This window comes from Mustela nivalis, assembly GCF_964662115.1.
Source record: "Mustela nivalis genome assembly, chromosome: 16".
Taxonomy (NCBI): domain Eukaryota; kingdom Metazoa; phylum Chordata; class Mammalia; order Carnivora; family Mustelidae; genus Mustela; species Mustela nivalis.
This window is the reverse complement of record NC_139035.1, coordinates 16,757,626-16,780,494: the sequence shown is the minus strand read 5'-3', so window position 1 is coordinate 16,780,494 and position 22,869 is coordinate 16,757,626. Positions and strand designations below refer to the sequence as shown.

The window sequence follows — 22,869 nt, the reverse complement described above, 5'->3', positions numbered from 1 at the left end:
ATACTTAACTATATAATCCAACTGAGTATTTTAGAGTTTCTAATCATTCTTATTTTAGTTATGACCCATTTTGGGGAAGCTGTTACTGTTACTGTTTACTAATTGTAGGTTAGTAGTACCTAACTGAGCTTTTGCTGATCTAATTTCGATAAATTCTAACTGAAGTCCTGTAAGAAGAGAAGGAGGTAGTCATGGTGCTAACTTGGATTTTTTTTTTTTTAAGCACCTTGTGTTGACTGAACATTATTGCATTTAGTTAAGCAGCATTTGTAGACAGAGATCTCTGGGTTCTAATTGGAGGAGACGGAATGGAGTCAGAGAGTTCACCGATTTGGGAAATGAGACCTATGGGTCCCAAATCAGTATGGGATTTGTCTTTCACAAGCTCATGTAAACTCCTCTGTTAACCATTATCAGTAGGTTTTCATTTAGTTGCTGTGAAAGGAATACGTTTGTAGCCGCAGCTGATGCCCATAGTGCTTTCTCCTTCTCAGGCGGGAGAGTCAGTGATACACTGTACATTTGTGTCTGTGGTTGTTCTCTCTGAAGAATCACATCTTTCTTTTTTTTTCTTTTCACTTAATGTCCATTGGTTTTGCTTTTAGAAGCCTTCCTTGCTTTAGGCGTCTTGTTTTCCCAAGTGTCTTTTAAGGTTGTACAGTTTGCTGGCAGTTTTTACTGAAGAAAGCAAAATATTCTTTTGTGTGCATAAATAGCCTTTGATAATGTTGAAGTAATCATTTGTACATTTGTGGGGTTATCGCCACATCAGTGATTTTGCATGGGGAATTTTTCTGTTGCGGAAATCTGTTCCAGGAGTGACCACATTTTCACCTCGTAGCAGAAGGTTTTGCAGTGTGTGGCAGAGGAACTCAGGGAAGGAGCTGTTAGAAGAATGGAGTTCTAGGCTCATCTGTGACCTTAATAAATTTTCATCGTGGCAAGTCAGTTAGCTTCTTTGGCTCTGTGTTTTCTTTATCAATTAAATGATCCTCTTAGACATTTTCTTTCTTTCTTTCTTTTTTTTTTTTTTTAAGATTTTATTTATTTATTTGACAGGCAGAGAGGCAGGCAGAGAGAGAGGAGGAAGCAGGCTCCCGCTGAGCAGAGAGCCCGATGCAGGGCTTGATCCCAGGACCCTGGGATCATGAACTGAACTGAAGGCAGAGGCTTTAACCCACTGAGCCACCCAGGCGCCCCCTCTTAGACATTTTCTAATGTTAACTTTCAAAGGAATGAGAACCGTACATCCCAGTGGGGAAAGGAACCCAACTTGTTCCAACCCAAGAATTGTTCACTTTTCATTCTAAGTCAAGACAGACATGGTTAACCAACAACGATGAGGTGTGCAGGGTGGGCACAGAGGACATTGGGATATGAGACCTCTTAGTGGGAAGCACTGGGATATATGTAGTGTCCCATTCACTCAGTCTGGAAGATACCATGACATGGGAACAGGAGTGTAAATAACCAGGACTTGTACTGGTCTTTTGGCAGATGAACCTAATCATATTGGTACTGCTTCTTGACTGCTGGTTTTAAACTTCATGTGTTAGAAAGACGACCGAGTATGTTTTTGGCCTGATGGGTTATTACAGAATGCTTAAAACTGTTTAGTGACTAAGCTTAAAATTCTTAAATCCTAATTAATCATACCAGAACATAATCTGTTGCATGGTGTCTCACAACTTTTAGCATCTGTAGAAACATAATCCTAATAAGAACATAATCTGCTGCATGGTATCTCACAACTTTTAGCATCTGTAGAAACAATGTCATCCTAGAAGTGAAAGCCTAGTGCTTTACCTGCTGCCATGGCCACACACAGGGTGCACGCCACACACAGCTTTTGGAGAAGTCACGGCCATGGGGGCTAATCGCCCCCTCCCCCCAACATATATTTTATTAAAGTAATGTATGTTCATTAAAGAAAATTAGAAAAATGTTAATAAGAGAAAAAATAGAAAAAGAAACCTAAGCTCAAAATAATAAACACAAAACTTTATTATGTTTTCTCATAGTCATTTTCTTAACACATGGCAGTTGTGTTTTACATAATTCTGATCATACTTTTAAGCAATCATAAGCATTTCTTAAATTTTACTTTTAAAAATTAAAGGTAATTCATACTTGCTGTTTTAAAAATGCAAGTCATTTTGCTGTATGAGAAAGGTGAAAATGCCCCCTGCCCATTCTGTAATTCCACTTCCTAGGAATAATCACTGTTAACAGTTTCATGTATTGTCTGTAGCCATTATATGATCCTGAAATAGACTCTTAAAAGTAATGAAATATTATTCTGGGTTTACTCTAAGTTTCTACTCTCTGGTTTGGACCTGCTGCTTATTTCTGTTTTTCTTTCATATTATAGATAACACTGCTGTGTACATCTTTCCTTTTTTTTTTCTTTTTTTTTGGTATGTATTTTACTTTTTTTTAAAAAAAGATTTTATTTTTAAGTAATCTCCACACCCAATGTGGGCTTCTAACTCACAACCCTGAGATCAAGAGTTGCATGTTCTACCAACTCAGCCAGCCAAGCACCCCCTTTTTATTGTTTTCTTAAAATAAATCCTAGTAGTGGAATTGCTAGGTCAAGGTCATGAATATTTAATACAAATATCATAGCTCTTAATACAAAATGTCAAGTTTTTTCAGAGTCCAGTTTAACCCCCAGCCATTGTTGAAGAACAGTAGTGTTTTGTTTTGTTTTCCATTTTTATTGAAGTATAACAATGGAGAAAAGTACATGTATCCCAAGTACACAGCGTGAAGAGTTTATAAACCGACCCCAGCCGTGGAAATAGCACCTCGAAGCATTCCAGAGCAGTCCCAGCACCCCCTGGAAGCTTCCTTTTGCCCCTTTACAATCTTTTATTCCTGCTCATTGTCCCGACTTCTAACAGCAAAAACACATTCTACAGCTGACGTTCAAAGTTTACTTGAACTTTGGTTACTTTTTCCATACACATGTGTTGATATTTTCATTATGCAAATAATGTTCATTGTTTTGAAAAAAGGCTTATAAAATGTATTAAGTGCATTTTTATTTATTTTTCTTATTTTATTTTTTAAAAGATTTTATTTATTTATTTGACAGAGAGATCACAAGTAGACTGGGAGGCAGGCAGAGAGAGAGAGGAAGGGAAGCAGGCTCCCTGCTGAGCAGAGAGCTCAGTTGCGGGACCCTGGATCATGACCTGAGCTGAAGGCAGAGGTTTTAACCCACTGAGCCACCCAGGTGCCCCTTAAGTGCATTTTTTTTTTTAAGATTTTATTTATTTATCAGAGAGAGAGAGGGAGAGCGAGCGAGCACAGGCAGACAGAATGGCAGACAGAGGCAGATGGAGAAGCAGGCTCCCCGCTGAGCAAGGAGCCCGAAGGAGCCCGATGTGGGACTCGATCCCAGGACACTGCCTGAGCTGAAGGCAGCTGCTTAACCCACTGAGCCACCCAGGCGTCCCCTTTAAGTGCATTTTTAAAGCATCTATTATCCAAGCCAATAAACATTTCAGATATTTGCTCTGCATAGTTAGTAATTCATATAGGATTGTAGTGTTGTTATTATTTGACTAATTCAAAATGTCATCTTAAACTCTAGTTGGTTATTGGGAGCATGCAGTCTAGGAGATACTTATTAGGTGACAGGCTCACTTCCAGGCTTCTAGAATCTAGACCAGAGCAGCTCAGACTTCGTAAGACTCAGACAGGGACTTGTTAGCTGACCTTAGAGTCTGCCTGAATAGATCTGGGTGGGTTCCAGGGACCTGCATTTTTTTCTTTTTTTTTAAAGATTTTATTTATTTGAGAGACAATGTCGGCGCAAGGGGCTTGGGGGAGGCAGAGGGAGAAGAAGAGAAAGAATCTCCAGCAGACTCTGAACGTAGAGCCCTTGGGCTCAATGTCACGACCCTGGGATCACGTCCTGAGCCGAAACCAAGAGTCCGACACTTAACCAGCTGGGCCACCCAGGCATCCAAGAGACCTGCGTTTTGCCTCCTGTGACTGAATCAAGCAAATCTCACACATTTAAGAACTCTGGCTTGTATAACTGAATTCCCTCTGTTTTAAATATACCAGTATCTAGGGCACCTGGGTGGCTCAGTGGGTTAAGCCTCTGCCTTCAGCTCAGGTCATGATCTCAGGGTTCTGGGATTGAGCCCCGCATTGGGGCTCAGCAGGGGGCCTGCTCCCCACGTGGCACCTCCCCCCGCCCCGCCTGCCTCTCTGTCTTTGTGATCTCTCTCTGTCAAATAAATAAATTAAAAAATATATATATTAAAAAAATATATACCAGTATCTATTTCTTTGTTTTTACAGTGAATACTTTCTTTTACTAAGTATATTTTTCTCGGTGTCTGTGGATGGGCTTCTATTTTTTATCTTTTTTTTATCTTTTGAAGTTCTATTTCTGGGTCAGTTGGACCTTAGACAGAGCAACCCTCAGATGCGCTGCCCACCCAGAATCATTTCCAAGGGCTCGGGCACCCTCTTGTTGAAGGCCCCCAACGGCAGGGGGCTCGCTCCTTCTGCAGGCAGCCTTTCTCACCTGGGGCAGCATTGGTACTTCGTGACAGGTTATAGGAAAATGATCGCTCTACCTTTGCTCTGCTTGATTAACATTTTTTCTACAGAAACACCAAAGTGAGCTTCTAAAAACATGAACCAGAATACTCCATGGCCCTGCTTAAAATGCCTCAAGGCCTTCCCATTGCCTTTGCACAGGGCCTGCGATCCATACAATAACAGTTCTACATTTTTTAAAGGGTGATTAGAGAATACACAACAGAGTATATGACAGGGACTGAACACTTAATATCTACTCCTTTACAAATAAAGCTTGCCAGCCCCTGCCTCAGGATAAAATCTAAGCCACCTGATGCCCCCCTCCCAGCGCCCCCCATATGTTTGGCCAACCTTCCCTTCTTCCCCCAGCCCTGAACGCACAGTTGGCTCCTTCAGCCTTTCTGGCCTGCCTTCTCCAGAGCTAGAGGCACTGAGCTTTTTCTTGCCTCTGAGCTTTTGTACTTGCTGTTCGCTTTGCCTGGAATTCTCAGCCTTTAGCTCTTTCTGTTGCTGGCTCATTCTTGCCCTTCAGATCTCCATTCCAGTGTAACCCCCGACCTTCTAAAGTGGTGTCCATCACTCATGCAATTCAGCCCTTGTCTCTCCCCTCCTTCCCAGCACCTTGTTGACGTGTCTGTGGAATTACTGTTCGCCCCTTGTCCACCACAGTACCTGCCCTGCGCGGGCAGTCGCCTTCCCTTGCTCATGGTACCATATGGGTGCATAGTAGGCTTTAGTGAGCATTTGCCAAACATAGAAATGGGCGCTTGGAAAGCTGAAGCAAGGTGGTCGTGATTCAGACTCCCCACAGTAGGAATCACGAAAACTGGCACTGTTCGATCTGCTGTTCACTTGTCACGGGGCTTGGAAGAAGTTTCTAAGAGCCTAATATCTCAACATTTGCATCTATAAAATAGCCTACTTGCCAACAGAAAATTATAAAGTATTTTGGCAGCCTTTCTTTTTTTTTTTTTTTCCAAAGAAAATTTGTATTACAGTGATCATGTATTCAGTTCTAATCATTTTAAAGTATATTGGGTTGGGGTTAAATATAAGGAAAAGGGTTCATATTTAATAAAGTGTTTTGCTTCAGATTAAGTAATGGGTCCATTCATTTTTCTTTCCATACAAGATTATTTTTGGTACTGCTCTAGAAATCCACTCTTGTGTTAGAAATCGTCCATACTGGGGATGCCTGGCTGCCCCAGTCTGTAAAAGATACGACTTTTATTCTTGGGATTGTGAGTATGAGCCTTGGGTGCAGAGATTATGGGAGGAGAGAAAGGAGGCAGGGAGGGAGGAAGGGGAGTCTGTACTACACATGAGTCTCACTCAGAAATAAATAAAAGGAGAATATTAGAAAGTGTCCTCTGATGTTTAATAGTAAAAAGACTTGATCCTAAAGTGTGTGGTTTTCACATGTATTCTGTTTGTGAAGAGGCTAGTCCTTGAACACAGACTTCTGTGTTTGTGCCCCAGGATTGCCATTTACTGACTGAGTGACCTTAAGAAAATACCTTAGCCTTTTTAGATCTAAGTCTTCTTACCTGTAAAATGGAAATAATAGCAGCTTCACAGGGTCATTGTGAAAATTCAGTGACAACATGTGTAAGTGTACAACGGTGTTGCAGCCCCTGGCAGGTACCCAGGAAATACGAGTTCCCTTCCTCTTTCTTGCTATTTGAGTTCATTGTCCAGGAATGTGAGTGTCTCTATTTCCTTTGTTTCTGAGACTTAGAAGCTAAAGGATGTTGTCTTTTTGTTTAAAAAAATTCATAATAATCTATGTGTATTTTGTTAGCCTATAAAACATGAACCGTGATTTTATTTTCACTCGTTTTCTGGTCTTCTCCTCGTCTCATTAGGACATGAAGGATCAGATGTCGGCTTCATCTGTGCAGGCATTAGCGGAACGAAAAAATAGACAGGTGAGTGAACTTCTGAACACACAGGATCAACCAAAGAAAGTCGCATGGTTAGATGTTTGGAATTGAAAAATGCTGACGTCTGTGTACCGTGTGTTCACCCAGAAGACCTGTACGTGCTGCGTCTGGCGGGAGGCTGGCAGGTGCTGTACAAGTCTGGTCCGCGGGCCCCAGGGCCACGGTGCTGTTTCCCTCCCTCCCGCACACCCTCTGCTTCTGCCGTCTGGGCCCCCGTAGCTCCCTCTGCTTATCCCCATAGGCCTTGCACATAGCCGTTCTCTCCGGAAAGTGCTCTGATTGCTTGTTTTCTCTTTTTTCTCTGCTGGACCCCAAGCAGTGAGGGGCAGTTATGTCATGAGCTGTTTTTAAATCTCTAGCTGCTATTCCATTGCCCGTAGAACTTACTAAACGTCTACCAAGTGAAATTTTATGTAAAGACATTGGCGGCACCTTTAATTTGTGTTAAATGAAACCTTTCATTGTTTTAAGTACTTTTTAAAGGTGAGGTCCAGTTTTTGTTAGTTATTACAGATAAATTATGAAACCTGATTTTAAAACCCCAGGGCAGATAAGGTCCTATCAAAAATAAAAACTACAGGAGACCAGGGGCGCCTGGGTGGCTCACTGGGTTAAAGCCTCTGCCTTCAGCTCAGGTCATGATCCCAGGATCCTGGGATCGAGCCCTGCATCGGGCTCTCTGCTCCGCAGGGAGCCTGCTTCCTCCCCTCTCTCTCTCTTTGCCTGCCTCTCTGCCTACTTGTGATCTCTCTCTCTCTGTCAAATAAATAAAATCTTAAAAAAAAAAAAAAAAAGCTACAGGAGACCAGTCCTTGAATTTAAGTGTCTTTTAAAATTTTTTTTTAAAGATTTTATTTATTTTCGAGAGAGAATGTGATCAGGGTGGAGAGATGGAGGCAGAGGGAAGAGCAGATTCCCTGCTGAGTAGGGAGCCTGATGTGGGGCTCGACCCCAGGACTCTGAGATTTTGACCTGAGCCGAAACCAAGAGTCGGATGCTTAACTGAGTGAGCCACCTAGGCGTCCCTTAAGTATCTTTTTAAAATTAGACACTTTGGATAGAAATTCCCTTCTGACTGATAAAAATCCTTTAAAAAAAAAAATACAACAGTTGCCTAAAATTTAGATTTAACTTCAGGTCTGTTCAGACTCCATCAAGTTACTGATAACCCTTTTAATAGACTATTAAGAAACAGTTCATTGTCCTTAACGAGGAATCAGTACATCCTTAATTCAGACCTGCAGGTGTTGACCCATTGAATCCGAAAACAAGTAAGAGATCAAAGAAAGGGAGGGGCTCTCAGGATATCACCTACTTAGTTTTCCTGTTTCCTTTCCCTGCATTTCATTCTTCAAGTCACTGTTGGGGTTTTTCCTTCCTGTCTCCCTCCCTTCCTCTCAGCATTGCAGCAGGGGAAACCCAGCATATCGGGCACAAGCTTTTTTTTTTTTCTTTTTTAAAGATTTTTTTTATTTATTTGACAGACAGAGATCACAAGTAGGCAGAGAGGCAGACAGAGAGAGGGGAAAGCAGGCTCCCTGCCTAGTGGAGAGCCCGATGTGGGGCTTGAGCCTAGGATCCAGAGATCATGACCTGAGCCGAAGGCAGAGGCTTAACCCACTAAGCCACCCAGGTGTCCCTTGGGCATTAACTCTTGAAAGGAGCTAGGGCATGGCCACGGCCGGCAGCTCCCTTCTCGTGTCTACTCTCAAAGCAGTTGTGACAGTGACATGGGGAACACCAGGCCTCCGTCACGCTGAACTTGAGTTGTTTTATTCTCCAGATAGTGAAAGTTGAACTATCATAAATAAAATATGTACTTACACCCTGTCTCTCTGAGTATGGCTTGGGATTTTGTTTTTGGCATGGAGTGAAAGGACAGATTCCCACGGAATGGCAGGGCCAGGTTTCTGTGTCACATGCAAGGAGGCCAAGTCGGCCTCGCTGCCCCGTGCCAGGACGAGGCACTGTGCTCTGGCCTCTGCTTCGCCAGGACCTTCCGCTCCGGCATCTGCACCCAGGCCCTCTCTCTCCTCCTTCTATGAAGATAGATTCCCGAGGTCAGACTGGTGACGTCTAGTCTGTTTCACAGTAAAGCATAGATAGCTCTTACCGGCGTGACCTATGTCTGCCTAAGTGCAGACCACAGATAGACCAGAAAGAAGAGCCCCGACTATGACCCCAGGAGTGCACAAGGCTGGTAGAGCCCCCAGTTCTCTGTGGGTAGCCTCGTGATGCACTGTACATAGACTTTGTGACCTTGAAAACATGGTCACTAGGCCTCCGTGTCCTCTGCAGAGATTCTTAGAGTCTCTGCCACGGAATGAGCAGGATCTTTTAAACTTGACAGCCTGATGATCAGGTTGGGCAGAGCCATCTACAAAAGGCCTCGGTCTGCTTTATGCCAGAGACAGTCCCCATCCAGCTTCTTGGCTGGACTGAGGTCCTGGGCTGCTGGCAGCTCTCCGAACTCCCTCAGAACTTGGGCTCTGCGTCCTGAGCTTTGCCGAACCCGACCCTGTGTGGCTATTTGACTGAAGTCACCTCTGAATGTCAGACCAGGAGGTCCATGTCAATATCGAGGGACTGTTGAAAAGCTTTGCAGACAGAAAACAGAGTCACCCGTGAGGCCTTTGACAGTTCCAGGGATTAGAAGTACCTGCTAAGAAGATCCGGTGCCTCCACAAGGAAGAAGTGTTGTAGCATCAGCATCTCTGGTTCTCTGTGCAGGGCTGACGGGAGCGCTGACCTTGACCACCTGGTCAGACGGGCTCGAGGGGCTCCCGGTCAGAGCCCGCTACCGAGAATGAGCTCTCACACTCCTGGCCGGCCTCTTCATGTAAGGGAGACTTATCCTTTTTCCAGACTTATCCTGTTCTGGCTGCAAACTTCCTTGAATTCATAGTGTGAAACCTGACGCTGGGGAAGAGCTCGGACATGGGAACCCGCGCTTGCTTGGGTCGTGAGGGCCAGGTGCTGGTTTGCGGCCCCGCCTGCCTCCGAAGCAGCCCCGGCTCCTGTCTGGGATGCCTGCAGCCTTTTAGTCCAGCCAGGGGGCACGGGGATTGACTCATGGGTTCGGGTGAACAGACATTGGTGGTTCTGGTATCTTCTGTACGTGAGGGGCTGTGACTGGGCTCGTCATTCCAGGGAGCTCTTCCCACCTCCTTCCAAAGAAATGCAGAAACTTTCCCAGCTCATACTTGAATGAAAAGGGCTCCTGATCTGTGGAGTCAGATTAGAACCTCTGGGTCTCTGATGAACCTCCGAGGGTGCTAGGAGAGCTGGTCTGGGGGCGCCTGGGTGGCTCAGTGGGCTAAGCCTCTGCCTTCGGCTCAGGTCATGATCCCAGGGTCCTGGGATCGAGTCCTGAGGTCGGGCTCTCTGCTCAGCAGGGAACCTGCTTCCCTTCCTTTTTCTCTGCCTCCCTCTCTGCCTACTTGTGATCTGCCTGTCAAATAAAAAATAAAATCTTAAAAAAAAAAAATTTAGAGCTGGCCTGAAGAGACCAAGTGCTTTTAGATCGGAAAGCGGTTTACAGATGGGCGTTTGTTGATTTTGCGTTGACCTTTATCCGTGTTTGCATGGGACAAAGCCCATTTCTGAGTCGCCCTGGGAGAGCTGGGAGGCAGCGGGTGCCCTTCCTGGCATTCCTGAGATTGTGCCACGCAGGCAGCAGCCCACACCACTGCACAAGGGCTGACCCAGCAGAAAGTGCACCGTGAGCAGCGTGTGAACTCGTCGAGCCCCTGTGCCAGAGCGTTGGTTCAGAAAGTAATGGCTTGTTTCCCCGGCCCCGGCTGCCCCCTGCTCCGCTCTCACAGGCACTCCTTGGGGACAGTGGTGGCCAGAACTGGAGCACGGGAACGACAGACAAATACGGGCGCCTCGACCGCGAGCTCCAGTTAGCCAACTCCCATTTCATCGAGGAGCAGCAGGCGCAGCAACAGGTACCCAAGAAGCCGAGGGCGGGGGCGGGGCACTACCCTCCGTCCCCCCAGCCTGGGGGCTTTGTGACCAGTACCAGCCAGGGGGACCGCACTCGCCCTGCAGCTGCCTGTGTCCATGTGCACAGCGGTTTTGTAGATGAAGGGTTTTTAAAACCTTCTTCCGAGCATGACCTTTTCAAGAGAACCAAGCTTGATTAGATCTCTTAGGAAAGGCAGACCAGACATCCAAAACCTACAGACAAGGCCATTGACTTAAAAACAAAAACAAGAACACAGAAAGCACCCCAGCAGCCTCTTCCCCCGCCTCCACTTGTATGCTCAGTTTTTTGTTCATCTCAACAAAGGCACTTTCAGAAAAACTGAGTCCTTGTTTTTTCATTGCAAATTATTGTTGGTTCCATTATATGTAGAAATAGATTGCGTTGGTGGAGGTTATAGGGTAGAAGGAAAGGAAGGTTGATTATGTTTACATCGTGGCTTTTGATTTGGGTTGTGGTTTAAAAAGGAAGCTGATAATAATGTATCTGGGGATTTGAGGATTATCCATTGAAGCTACTGGTTCTTCAATATTACATTTTACGTATACACCTACGTTTGTGTGTTCTTTTTCCTTTAGTGTGTCTGTGTAACCAGTTGTCTACTTAAACTGCTATTAATCAAGGAGATTTTTTTTAATAAAAAATGAGGAGGCTACACCACAATTAAAAGTAATTATTTATCACTCAGTAGTTGTCCTTGATGCAGCTTACTGCCACAGGGCTTCCCTAGTTTGTCCTTGTGGAGGAGGGACAGGACTGTGCATACAGTTCTCCTGCATTCACAGATTAGCTGGCCTCTCTCTTGTAGTCAGGCTGAGGCAGTCTGTTGTGGTTGAGACCTTGACCCTGGCAGTGGCCTTCCTCTCCTCAGCATCCCATGTCTCAGTGGTCACTGCACAGGTGCTTCTGACCCTGGCTTATTCCTGCATTGGACTTGAGCCAACCAGAGTAACTCGCTCTTGGTGGTTTCCGGGCCTGCTGACTGCTCACAAGTTGGATCAGCAGGAAATATCAGTAGCTTGACAACCCAGCCTTTTGAGCAGTGTGTTCTCAGAGGCGATGGTCTGGTCCTTCGATTTCTGGGCTTTGCTTCTGAATGAGAATTGTCCCAAGTTGGCAAAGAAGCTAGCAGCTGCTAGAGTACTGGGCTTGGAACCAGGTAAGATGGATTTTAATTGCTTATTTCCTATTTCTCTGGCACCAGTTGATCGTGGAACAGCAGGATGAGCAGTTGGAGCTGGTCTCTGGCAGCATCGGGGTGCTGAAGAACATGTCCCAGCGCATTGGAGGGGAGCTGGAGGAGCAGGCCGTGTGAGTGTGACACACCCCCTCTCGCTGCAGTGAAATGGAGGGGCAGAGCCGTCTTGGGAGACCCCTAAAAAGCCTGACAGTTACATGGCTAGTAAACCCAAAAGCTGTTTTAATTATCTAGCTGCATCTTTACTCTGTCTTCCAGACTAGCCTCCCCCAAAGAAGCACATTTATCAGATAAAATTTTCAGCAGGGTTTGGGCAAAGTTATTTTCATGATTATTTTTACACCCTGCAAAAGCAGATACAGCTTCCTCTGAGCGGATTCGCAGAGTGTTGTGACGGATGGAAACATGAGACAGATATGGCTGTGTAACCTCCCTGGAGATTTGGGTCCTGAAGGGGATAGGACAGGAGCTGACTTCCCTCTGTCATCCTGTGACTCTCCTCCGTCAAACATCTTAAACTTTAACTTAACGAAGAAAAGTTTTTAAATTTAATTTTGATTAATAAAAAAAATTCCCTCTCAAAAATAAAAAGTAAAAACAAAGCAGATGAAAACATAGCTGAGTTTCTTTGTTTTTTCCTTCAGCACAGTCCCCTTCTGTGCTCAGAAGTAGGACACCAAAAGCATCCTTAAATGCTTTCATTCCACAGATTTCTTTCTGAAAAAATAAGACCATCTACGAGGATATTGCAGAACCTCTCCTATCACAGTCTTGAATTCAGCCTTACACATTCATTCTTCAGAAATTCAGACTGGTATCTGTTCTGCTGGGAGGTCCTGGGTACCCACAGAGGAGGGAACAGAACAGACTGTCTTCTGTCAGAGTTGACCAGTTACTGCACAGAACAGACATCTGCAGACGGTGCAGGTCATTAAGAGGCGCAGAGACGGAAGGGGGAAGGGTGTGGTGCCGTACGAGCCCTCTCTCAGCTCAGGCTGTGGACCTGACTTAGCCCAGGTCCTGGAGAAAATGTTTGGAACTAGAACCTGAAGGATGAGTGGAAGGTGGCTGGGGGAGGGGCGGGGGAGGGTCACCTGGGGATTAGAGTGAGAGAGTGCATGGGATGGAAAGGTCTGGTGTGTGTAGACAAAGGGGGGTTGCAGAAGTCAAGACAGGGAGGCTGAGCACAGAGCAGGGAGGCCTTTGAAGCCCCATTAAGGGGTGGTGGGAAACCAGGAAGGTTATGTTGGGACTAATGCCATGGACAGGTTTACATTTGGGGCAGACCCATCTGGCTGTGGTTTGGATGACAGACGGCAGCGGAGCCAGACTGGAGGCAGGGAGACTAGAGGGAAGCTGTAAGAGTGGGAGTCTAGGCATGTGTGTTGAATTTCTAAAATGCATTGTTCCCCTAAAATTTCAGTTTGTGGGTGGAGAAGGACTAGTTGCCTGACTCCTCCTCGAGGTTCAGTAGATGGTAGAGAAGCCTGGCAGACCTCAGTTAAAGAGGTGACTTGAACACACCAAACACACCCTTGATGTCGCTCCTTCCCAACAGCCCACTAAGGCACTAGCAGAGGGAGTTTTTTAAAAAACTGTCATAAGACCTGTGGGGACATAGGGCATGAAATAAGAAGCAGTAACCATAACATTTTAGGTCCTGGAAAGTAGGAAAATGAATGGCTTTTGACTCAACAGACCAGAGAAAGCTGAATCCTCCGCCAGCCACAGGGGACACCAAGGAGCAGATGCCGCTCCTGCCTATTGGCAGTGTGAGCTGGGAAGGGCGCGCTCATCACGTGGTGACACGGTCCTCCTGGAAGGAAGGGGGATGCGTGGTGGGATGGATGCAGAGATGAGGAAGGAGGTGGACGCAGGGCTAAGCCCTGGCTTTTCTAGAGTCGAGTCGGTAGGACAGGATTCTGGTGTGAGTGTGTTACTTGAACTCATGGAGAAGCACCCAGGGGATAGTGGGAGGGGTTGGTAGCAGTTGTCCAAGGGGACAGGAAACATCCATGTTTTTTTACTAAAAAGCCTGAATATGCTACGTAGCTCTTTAAACTATGTCTCACTTTGGTAAAAATAATAAGTCAAAATAATATTTTTGGTAAAATAATAATATTGGTAAAAATACTGGTAAAAATTTTAAAAAATTGGTAATTTTTTTGGTTAAAAAATAATATTTCTGGTGAAAATAAAAGGAAAGTCCCTGAGTCTTGGATTTTGACCTGTGTCCTCCAGCACAGTGGCCACTGGCAGCTGTGGCCCGTAAGGACATAAAATGTGGCCAGTCTGAACACAGTTGTGCCCTGAGTATAAAGGCACATCAAGTTTTGAAGACTTCCTGTGGAAAAAAAAGTAGCATAGCTTGTGATTGATTTTTCTTAATTACATGTTGGAATGATAATATTTGGGATATATGAGCCAAAACCCCAGATTATTAAAATTAATTTCATCTCTTTGTTTCAAATGTGGCTACTAGCAAATATTAAATAGCATATCGGACTTACAGTCTGTTTTTTTTGGACAGCACCGAGTCAGATCTGGAGGTTGGGTGACTGGCCTTTTTGTCCTCAGTAGGAAAAGTCATGCCCAGCATACAAGGGTGGCTCTTGTTTTTCAGTATTTGGCCCTGCCTGGGTAGGTCTGCAGCTGCAGGCCAAGTTGCTACCAGGATCTTAAATGAGCTAATAGTGTGTTAATTTGAAATTTCAGGTAAGGGACAAAGATCTGTTTGTTTAGTTGTCAACGTGGAGTTTATTTAATAATTGACTTAATGAGGAGTTGGTTGTCCCGAATCCTGCGGGTAGTCAGGTGCCTCTTGTGGGCACAGACCAAGCCCAGTCATTTCTAGCTGCCACTGATGCTCCTAGGGTAATAAGGCCTTTTTAATAAGACCTCTGCTACTAATTGGTGTGTTAGGTTCCATACTCGGAATAATCATATGTTCACCGCAAGTTGAAAAGTCTGGAATTTTTTTTTTAATTAACATATAATGTATTATTAGCCCCAGGGGTACAGGTCTGTGAATCGCCAGGTTTACACACTTCACAGCACTCACCATAGCATATACCCTCCCCAATGTCCATAACCCCACTACCCTCTCCCTACCCCCCTCCCCCCGGCAACCCTCAGTTTGTTTTGTGAGATTAAGAGTCTCCTATGGTTTGTCTCCCTCCCGATCCCATCTTGTTTCATTTATTCTTTTCCTACTCCCCAAACCCCCCACGTGGCATCTCCACTTCCTCATATCAGGGAGATCACATGATAGTTGTCTTTCTCCAATTGGAAAAGTCTGGAATGTTTTGTCATTTATGAAACACTGCTGGAGTTAGAGTATTTTGGTGTTTTCTTTCCCAGCTGCAGCTTGGACAGCCAATAGTGTTTGCTTCCTGGAGCCACTTCTCTTAGCAGGCAAACACCGACTCCTCTGTGGGTATAGACGAGGAGGGCACACCTGCAGGAGTGTCAGTCCCAGGGCCTCCCAGCTCTGTGACAAAGCACAGAGCACGGTTAGGAAGATTATTATGTGGTTAAAGCATGTTTAACTCATTGCCATAAAGTGCTTTGTGTTACACCCTGGTCCCCACAAGACCCTGGCAGGGAAGCTGTCCCATTTTACGGATGTGAAAACAGTCCCAGAGTGGGATGCCTTGTCAGGGCAGTGAGGTAAGCAAGTGGCGAAGCCTGCTTGTTGGGCTTTGCTTAGCCTCCTCCGCGTACGCTGCCCTGCCCCTGAGTTTGTGTTACTGTATGGTCCGGTTCGTACTGCCTGATCTCCGATCATGAAGTTGAAAGAGTGCTAAAAAAAGAAGTCTTTTTGGGACGCCTGGGTGGCTCAGTGGGTTAAGCTGCTGCCTTCAGCTCAGGTCGTGATCTCAGGGTCCTGGGATCGAGCCCCGCGTCGGACTCTCTGCTCAGCAGGGAGCCTGCTTCCTCCTCTGCCTCTCTGCCTGCTTGTGATCTCTGTCAAATAAATAAATAAAATCTTAAAAAAAAAAAAAGAAGTCTTTTTAAAAAGGTTTTCAGCAAGTTCCTACTCTGAAGAACCTGACCTGAACTGACTGCAGCTATGATCCCTCATGGTTTGCTCTGAGGCGATATTACTGTGTTTGATGATGAGGTCTGCCCCTGACCCTGCTTGAGGTTGTTGGCTAATACACAGCACGTGCAACTTAGTACCTTTTTTTTTTAATTCCCCCAAATTCAAAAACCTATCTTGTGCTAAGGATTTTGGGTAATCGATTGGGGGCTTGAATCCCAAAATTACTGGTTTTAGGTTTGCCAAAACAGAGGCATAGATCCTGTTTTAATTCTGTGGCCAATGCATTGCCAAGCCTTTATGCTGATCAGCTACCCTTCTGGGTCTGCTTCTCTTTCTAGTATGCTGGATGACTTTTCTCATGAGTTGGAGAGCACTCAGTCTCGGCTGGACAATGTGATGAAGAAACTTGCAAAAGTATCTCATATGACCAGTGGTATGTATGGTATTTAAAGCTTAAGAATTCCTACTGAAATCTAGAAACACTGTCTGTAGGGTTCTTGTAGGCATGCCCCTTCGGATCTCTCCTGTGGGACATTTTTGGTCCTGTTCTTTGGTCGGAGAAGGATGACTAGTTTGCATAGGCCTTGTCTGCTGCTTGTGGCTTGAGAAGTGGTCTTCGCACACCCCCACTGCACACGGCTGGTGGTGTTGGGTGGCTCTTCTCCTGGCAGACCAACTCTCTTTAGAAAATCCTTTCTTACTTAATTTTATTTTTTCTATTTCCTTGCCAAAATAGGGAACTTGTTATAAATTTACTCTTATAAGTAATTAAGCCAGTTACTGTTTTCTTCTGGACTGATTTTCTTTCATTGAGAAAATCCTACCATTTCAGAATAAGATGGCCTTACAGATCTAATTTAATGGTTTTCATTTAAATCCACAGTGAAATACTCCATTGGGTTTACAGCAGGATGGGGTGAAGAATTAACAGTTTTCAAATCAGTCACTGTGTAGGAAAATATGTTCCAATGACTCTATTTTTTTTTTTTAAGATTTTATTTATTTATTTGACAGACAGAGATCACAAGTAGGCAGAGAGAGAGGAGGAAGCAGGCTCTCCGTATTTTTTTTTTATATTGTAACAACCCTTGCTTCCCCTAGTACATTAGAAATAATGTGTTTTATTTATTTTTTAAAGATTTTATTTATTTGAAAGAAAGCAAGGGAACGAGACAGAGAGCTTGAGCAGGGGGGAGAGGCAGAGGGAGAAGCAGACTCCCCGCTGAGCAGGGAGCCCAACGTGGGGCTCCATTCCAGGACCCCAGCATCATGCCCTGAGCCGAAGGCAGATGCTAAACCAACTGAGCCACCCAGGCATCCCAGAAATAGTGTATTTTAAATTAAAGAAAATCCAGTATCTCCTTTTTTCTTTCGTTGGCTGGAGTGGCCTGGTGAAGGGGGGACCTGAGCTACTCCTTGAGCTGATGTAGCTGTTTTTGAACCAGAGCTCCCAGCTTACCCACCAAGATCCCCCCCTCTTTCTTGACATGTCTTTCTTTGGGTTTCCTCCCCTCAGGTCTGTGCTATGGGGTCTGATAGTTCGGACTTTTGAGCTGAGACTTAAATACAAATGCATATTTGCTTTCTAGCACTTCAGCTCATAGTCAGGTTATAGAACAGTCGTCTGGGGCTCAGCTTCTTATCTGTAAAATAATAGGTTGATGCCTTGGTCTCAAGATCACTGTGAAGATTAAATGAAGTAACAGTAGTTAATCTGCAAGTGTTTAACAGTGACTCCCGTGTATTAGTACTTACCAAAGGTTTGTTTTAAAAAAATACCTAGACAGGCGGAATATGGCCCTGTAGGGCAAAAGACCTGTTAGATCCAAAACAGAGGGAAGCTGGTGGCCCCAGGCTTCCTTCTTCCTTTCCAGGGACAAATACCTTTATCCTTCTAGCAAGTCATTGCCGGAAGCACACGCCCCCTTAGTTCATCATTCACACTCTTCAGAGAAAGGTTAGCAAAGCCGCCTTCCTTACTGCTCCGTGTTCTCTCCTCTCCCACCTTCACCCCTCTACTTAAAAAAAAAAAAAAGTTAATGAACTATTATATAACCAGTTGCAACACCAGACCTCTCACTAGTGTATGTATTAGTCACAAAGTCAAGTAGCTACTTCAGCACCAGTTTTGTTTGGGGAAGAGCAAAGAACAAAGATGCACTGTGTCTTTGTTTCACAGCATTCCGGGTATGAATAATTTAGAAAAGTACTTGCATTGTGATAAGCCGTTCAGTGTGTATAAATAGCACTGAGCCTTGTTTATGCTTTATTCTACTTTATCCTGTAAGAAAAGTTTGGGGAGCAAAGTGGGGACTTCAATTATGTTTGTCTAAGAGAAAGAGCATTCAGCCTGAAAGGCCCTTCAGTTTGGACAGCTCGCCTGGGGTTTTCATTTTCATCTTTGCTCGCTCCCAAAAGAAAGCTTGCTCAGGGACCTCCTGCACAGTGGTGCTGGCTTCAGTTTGACAACAAGGCAGTTTGTATTTGTCTCTGTTCTCCAAAACTTTGGGGCAGGTTGACTACCTCTTCATCTGTCCTTGAAGTGTAGTAAGACACACGGACTTTCGACGAGGCGGTCACTGAGCACTCACAGGGCAGCTGCCCTCCCCATGGCTGGCTGCTCCATGGCCAAGGACAGCCAAGATGCACCTGCCTTTCCAAGTGACCCAAGGAAAGTCTATTCTTTTGAGTAGATACGGAGGTTTTCTTCCCCTCACATTCCAAAATTCCGTTATCTTTTCTCTTTAGGGAAGGAAAATATTCTGGAAGGGGGGGGGAAACCCTGCCGTTGGAGTTCTCTTTGTTCCTCTCTGACTTTTTGAGGCAGGCCTTAAACTTGCCAAGCTGGTTAGGCTTTTCACTTGAAAGCACAGAAGCCTGTGTGGTTAGGACTCAACCCCTTCTGGGGAGAAGTCAGCTGGAGTAACAGCTCCCAGAGCTTTCCTGGTTCCGGCGAACCCAGCAGCAGCTTTCCACTACAGAGGAAGGTGGCTTGGAACAGAGTTCTGGGTTGTGCTGCTCGTGTGACCCAACTTCTTGATGAAAACCCCCAGTTCAATGCAGTTGTGGAAGAGAAAGTGACTGGGGGTGGGAGGGGATTGGGCAGAGGCTGGCGAAAAGCCAGAAAGTGGAAAACTGGTTCTGCATCGGGAATCTGGGTTTGAGATGGCAGGTTGGGGAGCGGGGCAGGGATCTGTATGAGGCTGGGGGGTAGGGGTGGTGAGGAAGCAGTTACCTTGACTGTTTTGTGCTGGAGGAATACTGACTAATCATTTTAATGAGAGGGTTTTTAAAACATCATAAACATTTTTAAATAGATGAAAAAATGCTAGATACTGAAGTTTTCTTGGCCAGTGAAGCGATAAACAGATTAAAAATATTTTCTGAGTAGGCTGATTCTGCCTCCCATGCCCATTCAACTAGCCCTTGTCAGGTAAGTAACTGACAGACTTGGGGTCTTTACCCTGATCACACTAGTGAGTCTGTAGCACGTCTGAAGTAGAACAAGGTGGTTGGCACTGAGATGATACTTACTTTGCTTACTGCTACTTGGTGGCTGGCTGTTGGCTGGTTCTAAGATTCTGCTCTCCATGACATTTAAGTAATTTAAGTGCTTGGTCTGTGGACTTAGCAATGCTCTGTAGCAAGTTTGGCAATTTGTTTTCCTAGATTCAGACCTTTATATAATGTGATTCTTGATAACTATGGTATGCCACAGTCTGCAGGCTCTCCAATAACCTTCTGATGAATCAGTATGACTTTATGTTTCTGTTTAAACCGAGTGATCTTTTCTAGCTGTTGAATTGCATTTTCATAGGCCCATGAAATCCTGTTCTCTCAGTCTGACCCTTCGTGGAAAATGCAGGACTCGTCTGCAGAAAGACCGTGTGTTCTTTATACACCTGCACAAGTGAACAAGGCATTCTGGCAATGGCAGCATCTTGGGCCCCACGCCCGGCCCGGCCCAGAGTGTGTGAGGCTGTTTGGTGTTCACACTCACAAAGCCTGGCCTGGCAGCTGCTGTGCAGTGTGAGGGCCCCGCACCCAGGGTTGTGGGTGCTCCCCTGGGGCTTCCCCTTGGCTCTCCTGCCCCCTCCTGCCCCTCGAGCCTTCTTGCTCTCACCATTTAATTGGACTCTAGCCACTTAGCTTCCGGTGCTTGTCCTCAGGCGTCGATAGGGCAAAATGTTTCAGGGAAGACATTCCACTTTCATTGTCAGGCAGGCTGTGCCGATTGTTGAAGTGATCTTACTCCTTTCCTGACCAGCTGTGGGGCAATGTGGGTCGTACTCTTGATCCCAGAGTTTGCTTTCTCAGCTCCTCATTTCCTGAAGTGACCAGCAGGCGCTTCTGTCCTCTGTCCACCCTCCCTAGTGCTCATTGAGCAAAGAACATGATTCCTGTTGAATGAAATGATTTCACTTTGGTGGGAGATGAAAGCAGACGGGCTTTGGTCTGTACGGCCGATGCCAGCCGCCTTCCACGGACACGGTGCCCCCGAGCAGCAGCAAACCGAGAGCCAGAGTCTAACTCACGGCTTAAGACACGAAGCACGCACTTAGAGGCCCGCTTTCAGGAGACGGGCCGAGCCGTGGATGCACACGTGGGGCAGGCCCCCCAGGCAGGCTCCGGAGCATCTGTGCGCCCACCCGTGTGCTTTCTGTCCCCGCTCTGCCTCTGGGCCTTGCCTGTGGCTGTACCTTGGGGAGTAAAGCGTCGCGAGCACTAATCCTCCTGTCCTGCCTTCCAGATCGGCGCCAGTGGTGTGCCATCGCCGTCCTCTTCGTGGTCCTGCTGGTCGTGCTGGTCTTCTTCTTAGTGCTGTGACGGCGGCCCCGCGCGGCTCCTGCGCACGGACCCCAGGGGAGGCGGGCAGCAGCGCCCGGCGTTGCCGTCTCCTCACACTCCTGTCTGGAAAACACAGCCTGCACTGACCTCCCTCCTCGCGACCCCGCCGCGGAGACAGCGGCGCTGCCCCGGCACTGGCAGGGCCGCTGGGAAGAGGAGGCGGAAGACTGTGCGCGCCCGGCACCGCCTGTCCTGAGGACGGCTTGCCGCTGCTTTGCCTCCGGGGCCCGGGCCCCCAGGACAGCCTCTGAGGAATCCAGGAAAGTTCGCGACTCAACTAGTGCTTGCTGTTGCTCATTCCATCCTTCTCTGGCCGCTCTTTCCCCTGCCCAGACAGCACGCCTGTGCCCTCCGGGACCGCGCTGGCCGCACCGGCTCCCGGGCGGGTCTCCTCTCCCGTGGCGGCAGCGGCCCCACGGCCCAATGCCCCCCCCAGAGCTGGTTGCTATTGGGGACACAAGGCCCAGAAGTAGTTTGTGACAGAAAATGCAGTGGTCCATTTTTCAGGGATAAGTGCTGGGATAAAATTGCTTTTCCAGGCTCATTATTCTGTGGTAGAAACAACTAATAGAAAATAATGGAAAACACAAGGCTTTGGGGGTGCCCACAGCTGGTGGCCTGAACTGAAGGGAGGAGGGGGCAGCGTGACCCACAGCTGAGGGGAGGGTGGACGAGGTTGCTGGAGGCCAGAGCCTCGCCAGATTCAGGTCGCTACCCTGGGGCTGCTTGTGTTTCTAGGACGCTCCTTACCTGTACGGCTGCTGCGCAGCTCAGCCACTTGTTTGGACGGTCTGGACCCAGGGCCGGTCTGGCAGCGGGTCAGGTCGTTGCTGTGGCACTCTGCATGGGGGGGGGGCGGTTAGTACACTGGCAGGTACAGCGACACTCACTCAGAAACCGTAATGACCAAAAAGGCTAGTTCTGGACCAGATTTCTCTTAACCTGGGAGGAATAGCAAGAATGGCGGTAGGTGATCTTGGGTGGGGTTTTTTCCCACTGAGATGACAACTCAGTTTTTTTTATTACCCATTCAAATAACTGAGCCAATTCAAATTTGAAGAACGGATGCTTTGAGTTTTAGTAGCTGAAATGCTGAGATGCTAAACTTTAAGCTTCCGATGATGCCTCCAGCGTCCTGGAGTCTGTAGGATATTTTTATCACCTCCCCGATGCCGTCACTGGTGTAGAGCATCAGCCGACCCGGAGCCCGGTGGCAGAGGCCACGCTCTCCCCACCACCTTCTGCACTTGGAAAGCACGGCAACGTCTGGATAGAGCTCTAGCTTTGACTTCCTGTTTCCTCATTTTATTGGGGCCCATTCCTCGGCATAGTCTCTTTTTTTTCCTTTTTCCCTTTTTTCATGTTTTGTCTGTATTTCTTGGGGTTTTTTTTGCTTATTTGCTTTGGGCTTTTCCCCCCTTTTTTGTGATTTGCAATGATGTACTTGCCCAGCTGACTTATGAATTGCACTTTTTAATAAATATTTGTAACAGTTTTTTAAAGAAGGGTATTTTCTCATGGTTAGGATCACAGTAGGTAAGGAAATCTGCCTCTTGCTGAAAGCTAAAAGCAGATTTATAAAACTAAAAGGGTGGCTGACATCCACGTTTACACTCTATTTGATATATAAATAAGTTATTTTTTTCAAATTAGCAAAAAAATCCACAAGATTACTACAAAGGGCTTCAGACGTAGGCTACTAGATTATTTGTTTTACAATTTTGAGACTCATTCAAATAGTTTTCTCTAAACTTAGAACAGGGATGGTACTTAGATTTGCATTAAAATGAACAGGTCTTTGTCTACCGTACATGGGGACCTTGTCTGAGTACTGTAATCCACACTCCACGCTACAAGAGGCGGCCAGCAGCCTAAGGACCTGTATGATCACGCCATCCAAAAGCCGTGCTCTTCTCCTGCTGTTACCAGGTTTACTGTGCCCTGCACCACTGTCATGGGTATCCTTGGGGCCTGCTGGGAGCGTGCCTGGTCATTAATGGGTAAGATGCTTCCTGAGGTCGGCGGGCCAAGTGTTGTGACCCAGGTAATTACTAAATGTCGGGAGAGATTTGGAATTGGCGTGAGGACCTCACTTAATTTCAGATGTTTGCTAAGCAGTGGCTGTTGTAGACCAGACTCCCATTGAACCTGGCCGGGGAATTCCTTAGGAGGAGAAAGTTTACTTCAAGATGCGGGCAGTGCCTGCGTTCCCCGCGGGTGCCCCATCTCTGCGCCTCGCAGGAACCACTCTTGGACGGGCGGCCTCTTCGCTGATCGTCCG

General features: G+C 46.3%; 1 protein-coding gene across 1 annotated transcript in view; it reads left to right on the top strand.

Moving 5' to 3' along the window:
* Positions 1–22,090, top strand: part of STX6 (syntaxin 6) — a 47,275-nt gene extending 25,185 nt beyond the window's left edge. Inside the window, exons 4-8 of the mRNA XM_082701762.1 lie at positions 6,432–6,494; positions 10,334–10,459; positions 11,702–11,808; positions 16,079–16,173; positions 20,491–22,090. Coding sequence (XP_082557888.1) covers positions 6,432–6,494; positions 10,334–10,459; positions 11,702–11,808; positions 16,079–16,173; positions 20,491–20,567 — 468 coding nt within the window. The 3' untranslated portion in view covers positions 20,568–22,090. The remainder of the gene's footprint in view (positions 1–6,431; positions 6,495–10,333; positions 10,460–11,701; positions 11,809–16,078; positions 16,174–20,490) is intronic.
* The last annotated feature ends 779 nt before the right edge of the window (positions 22,091–22,869 follow it).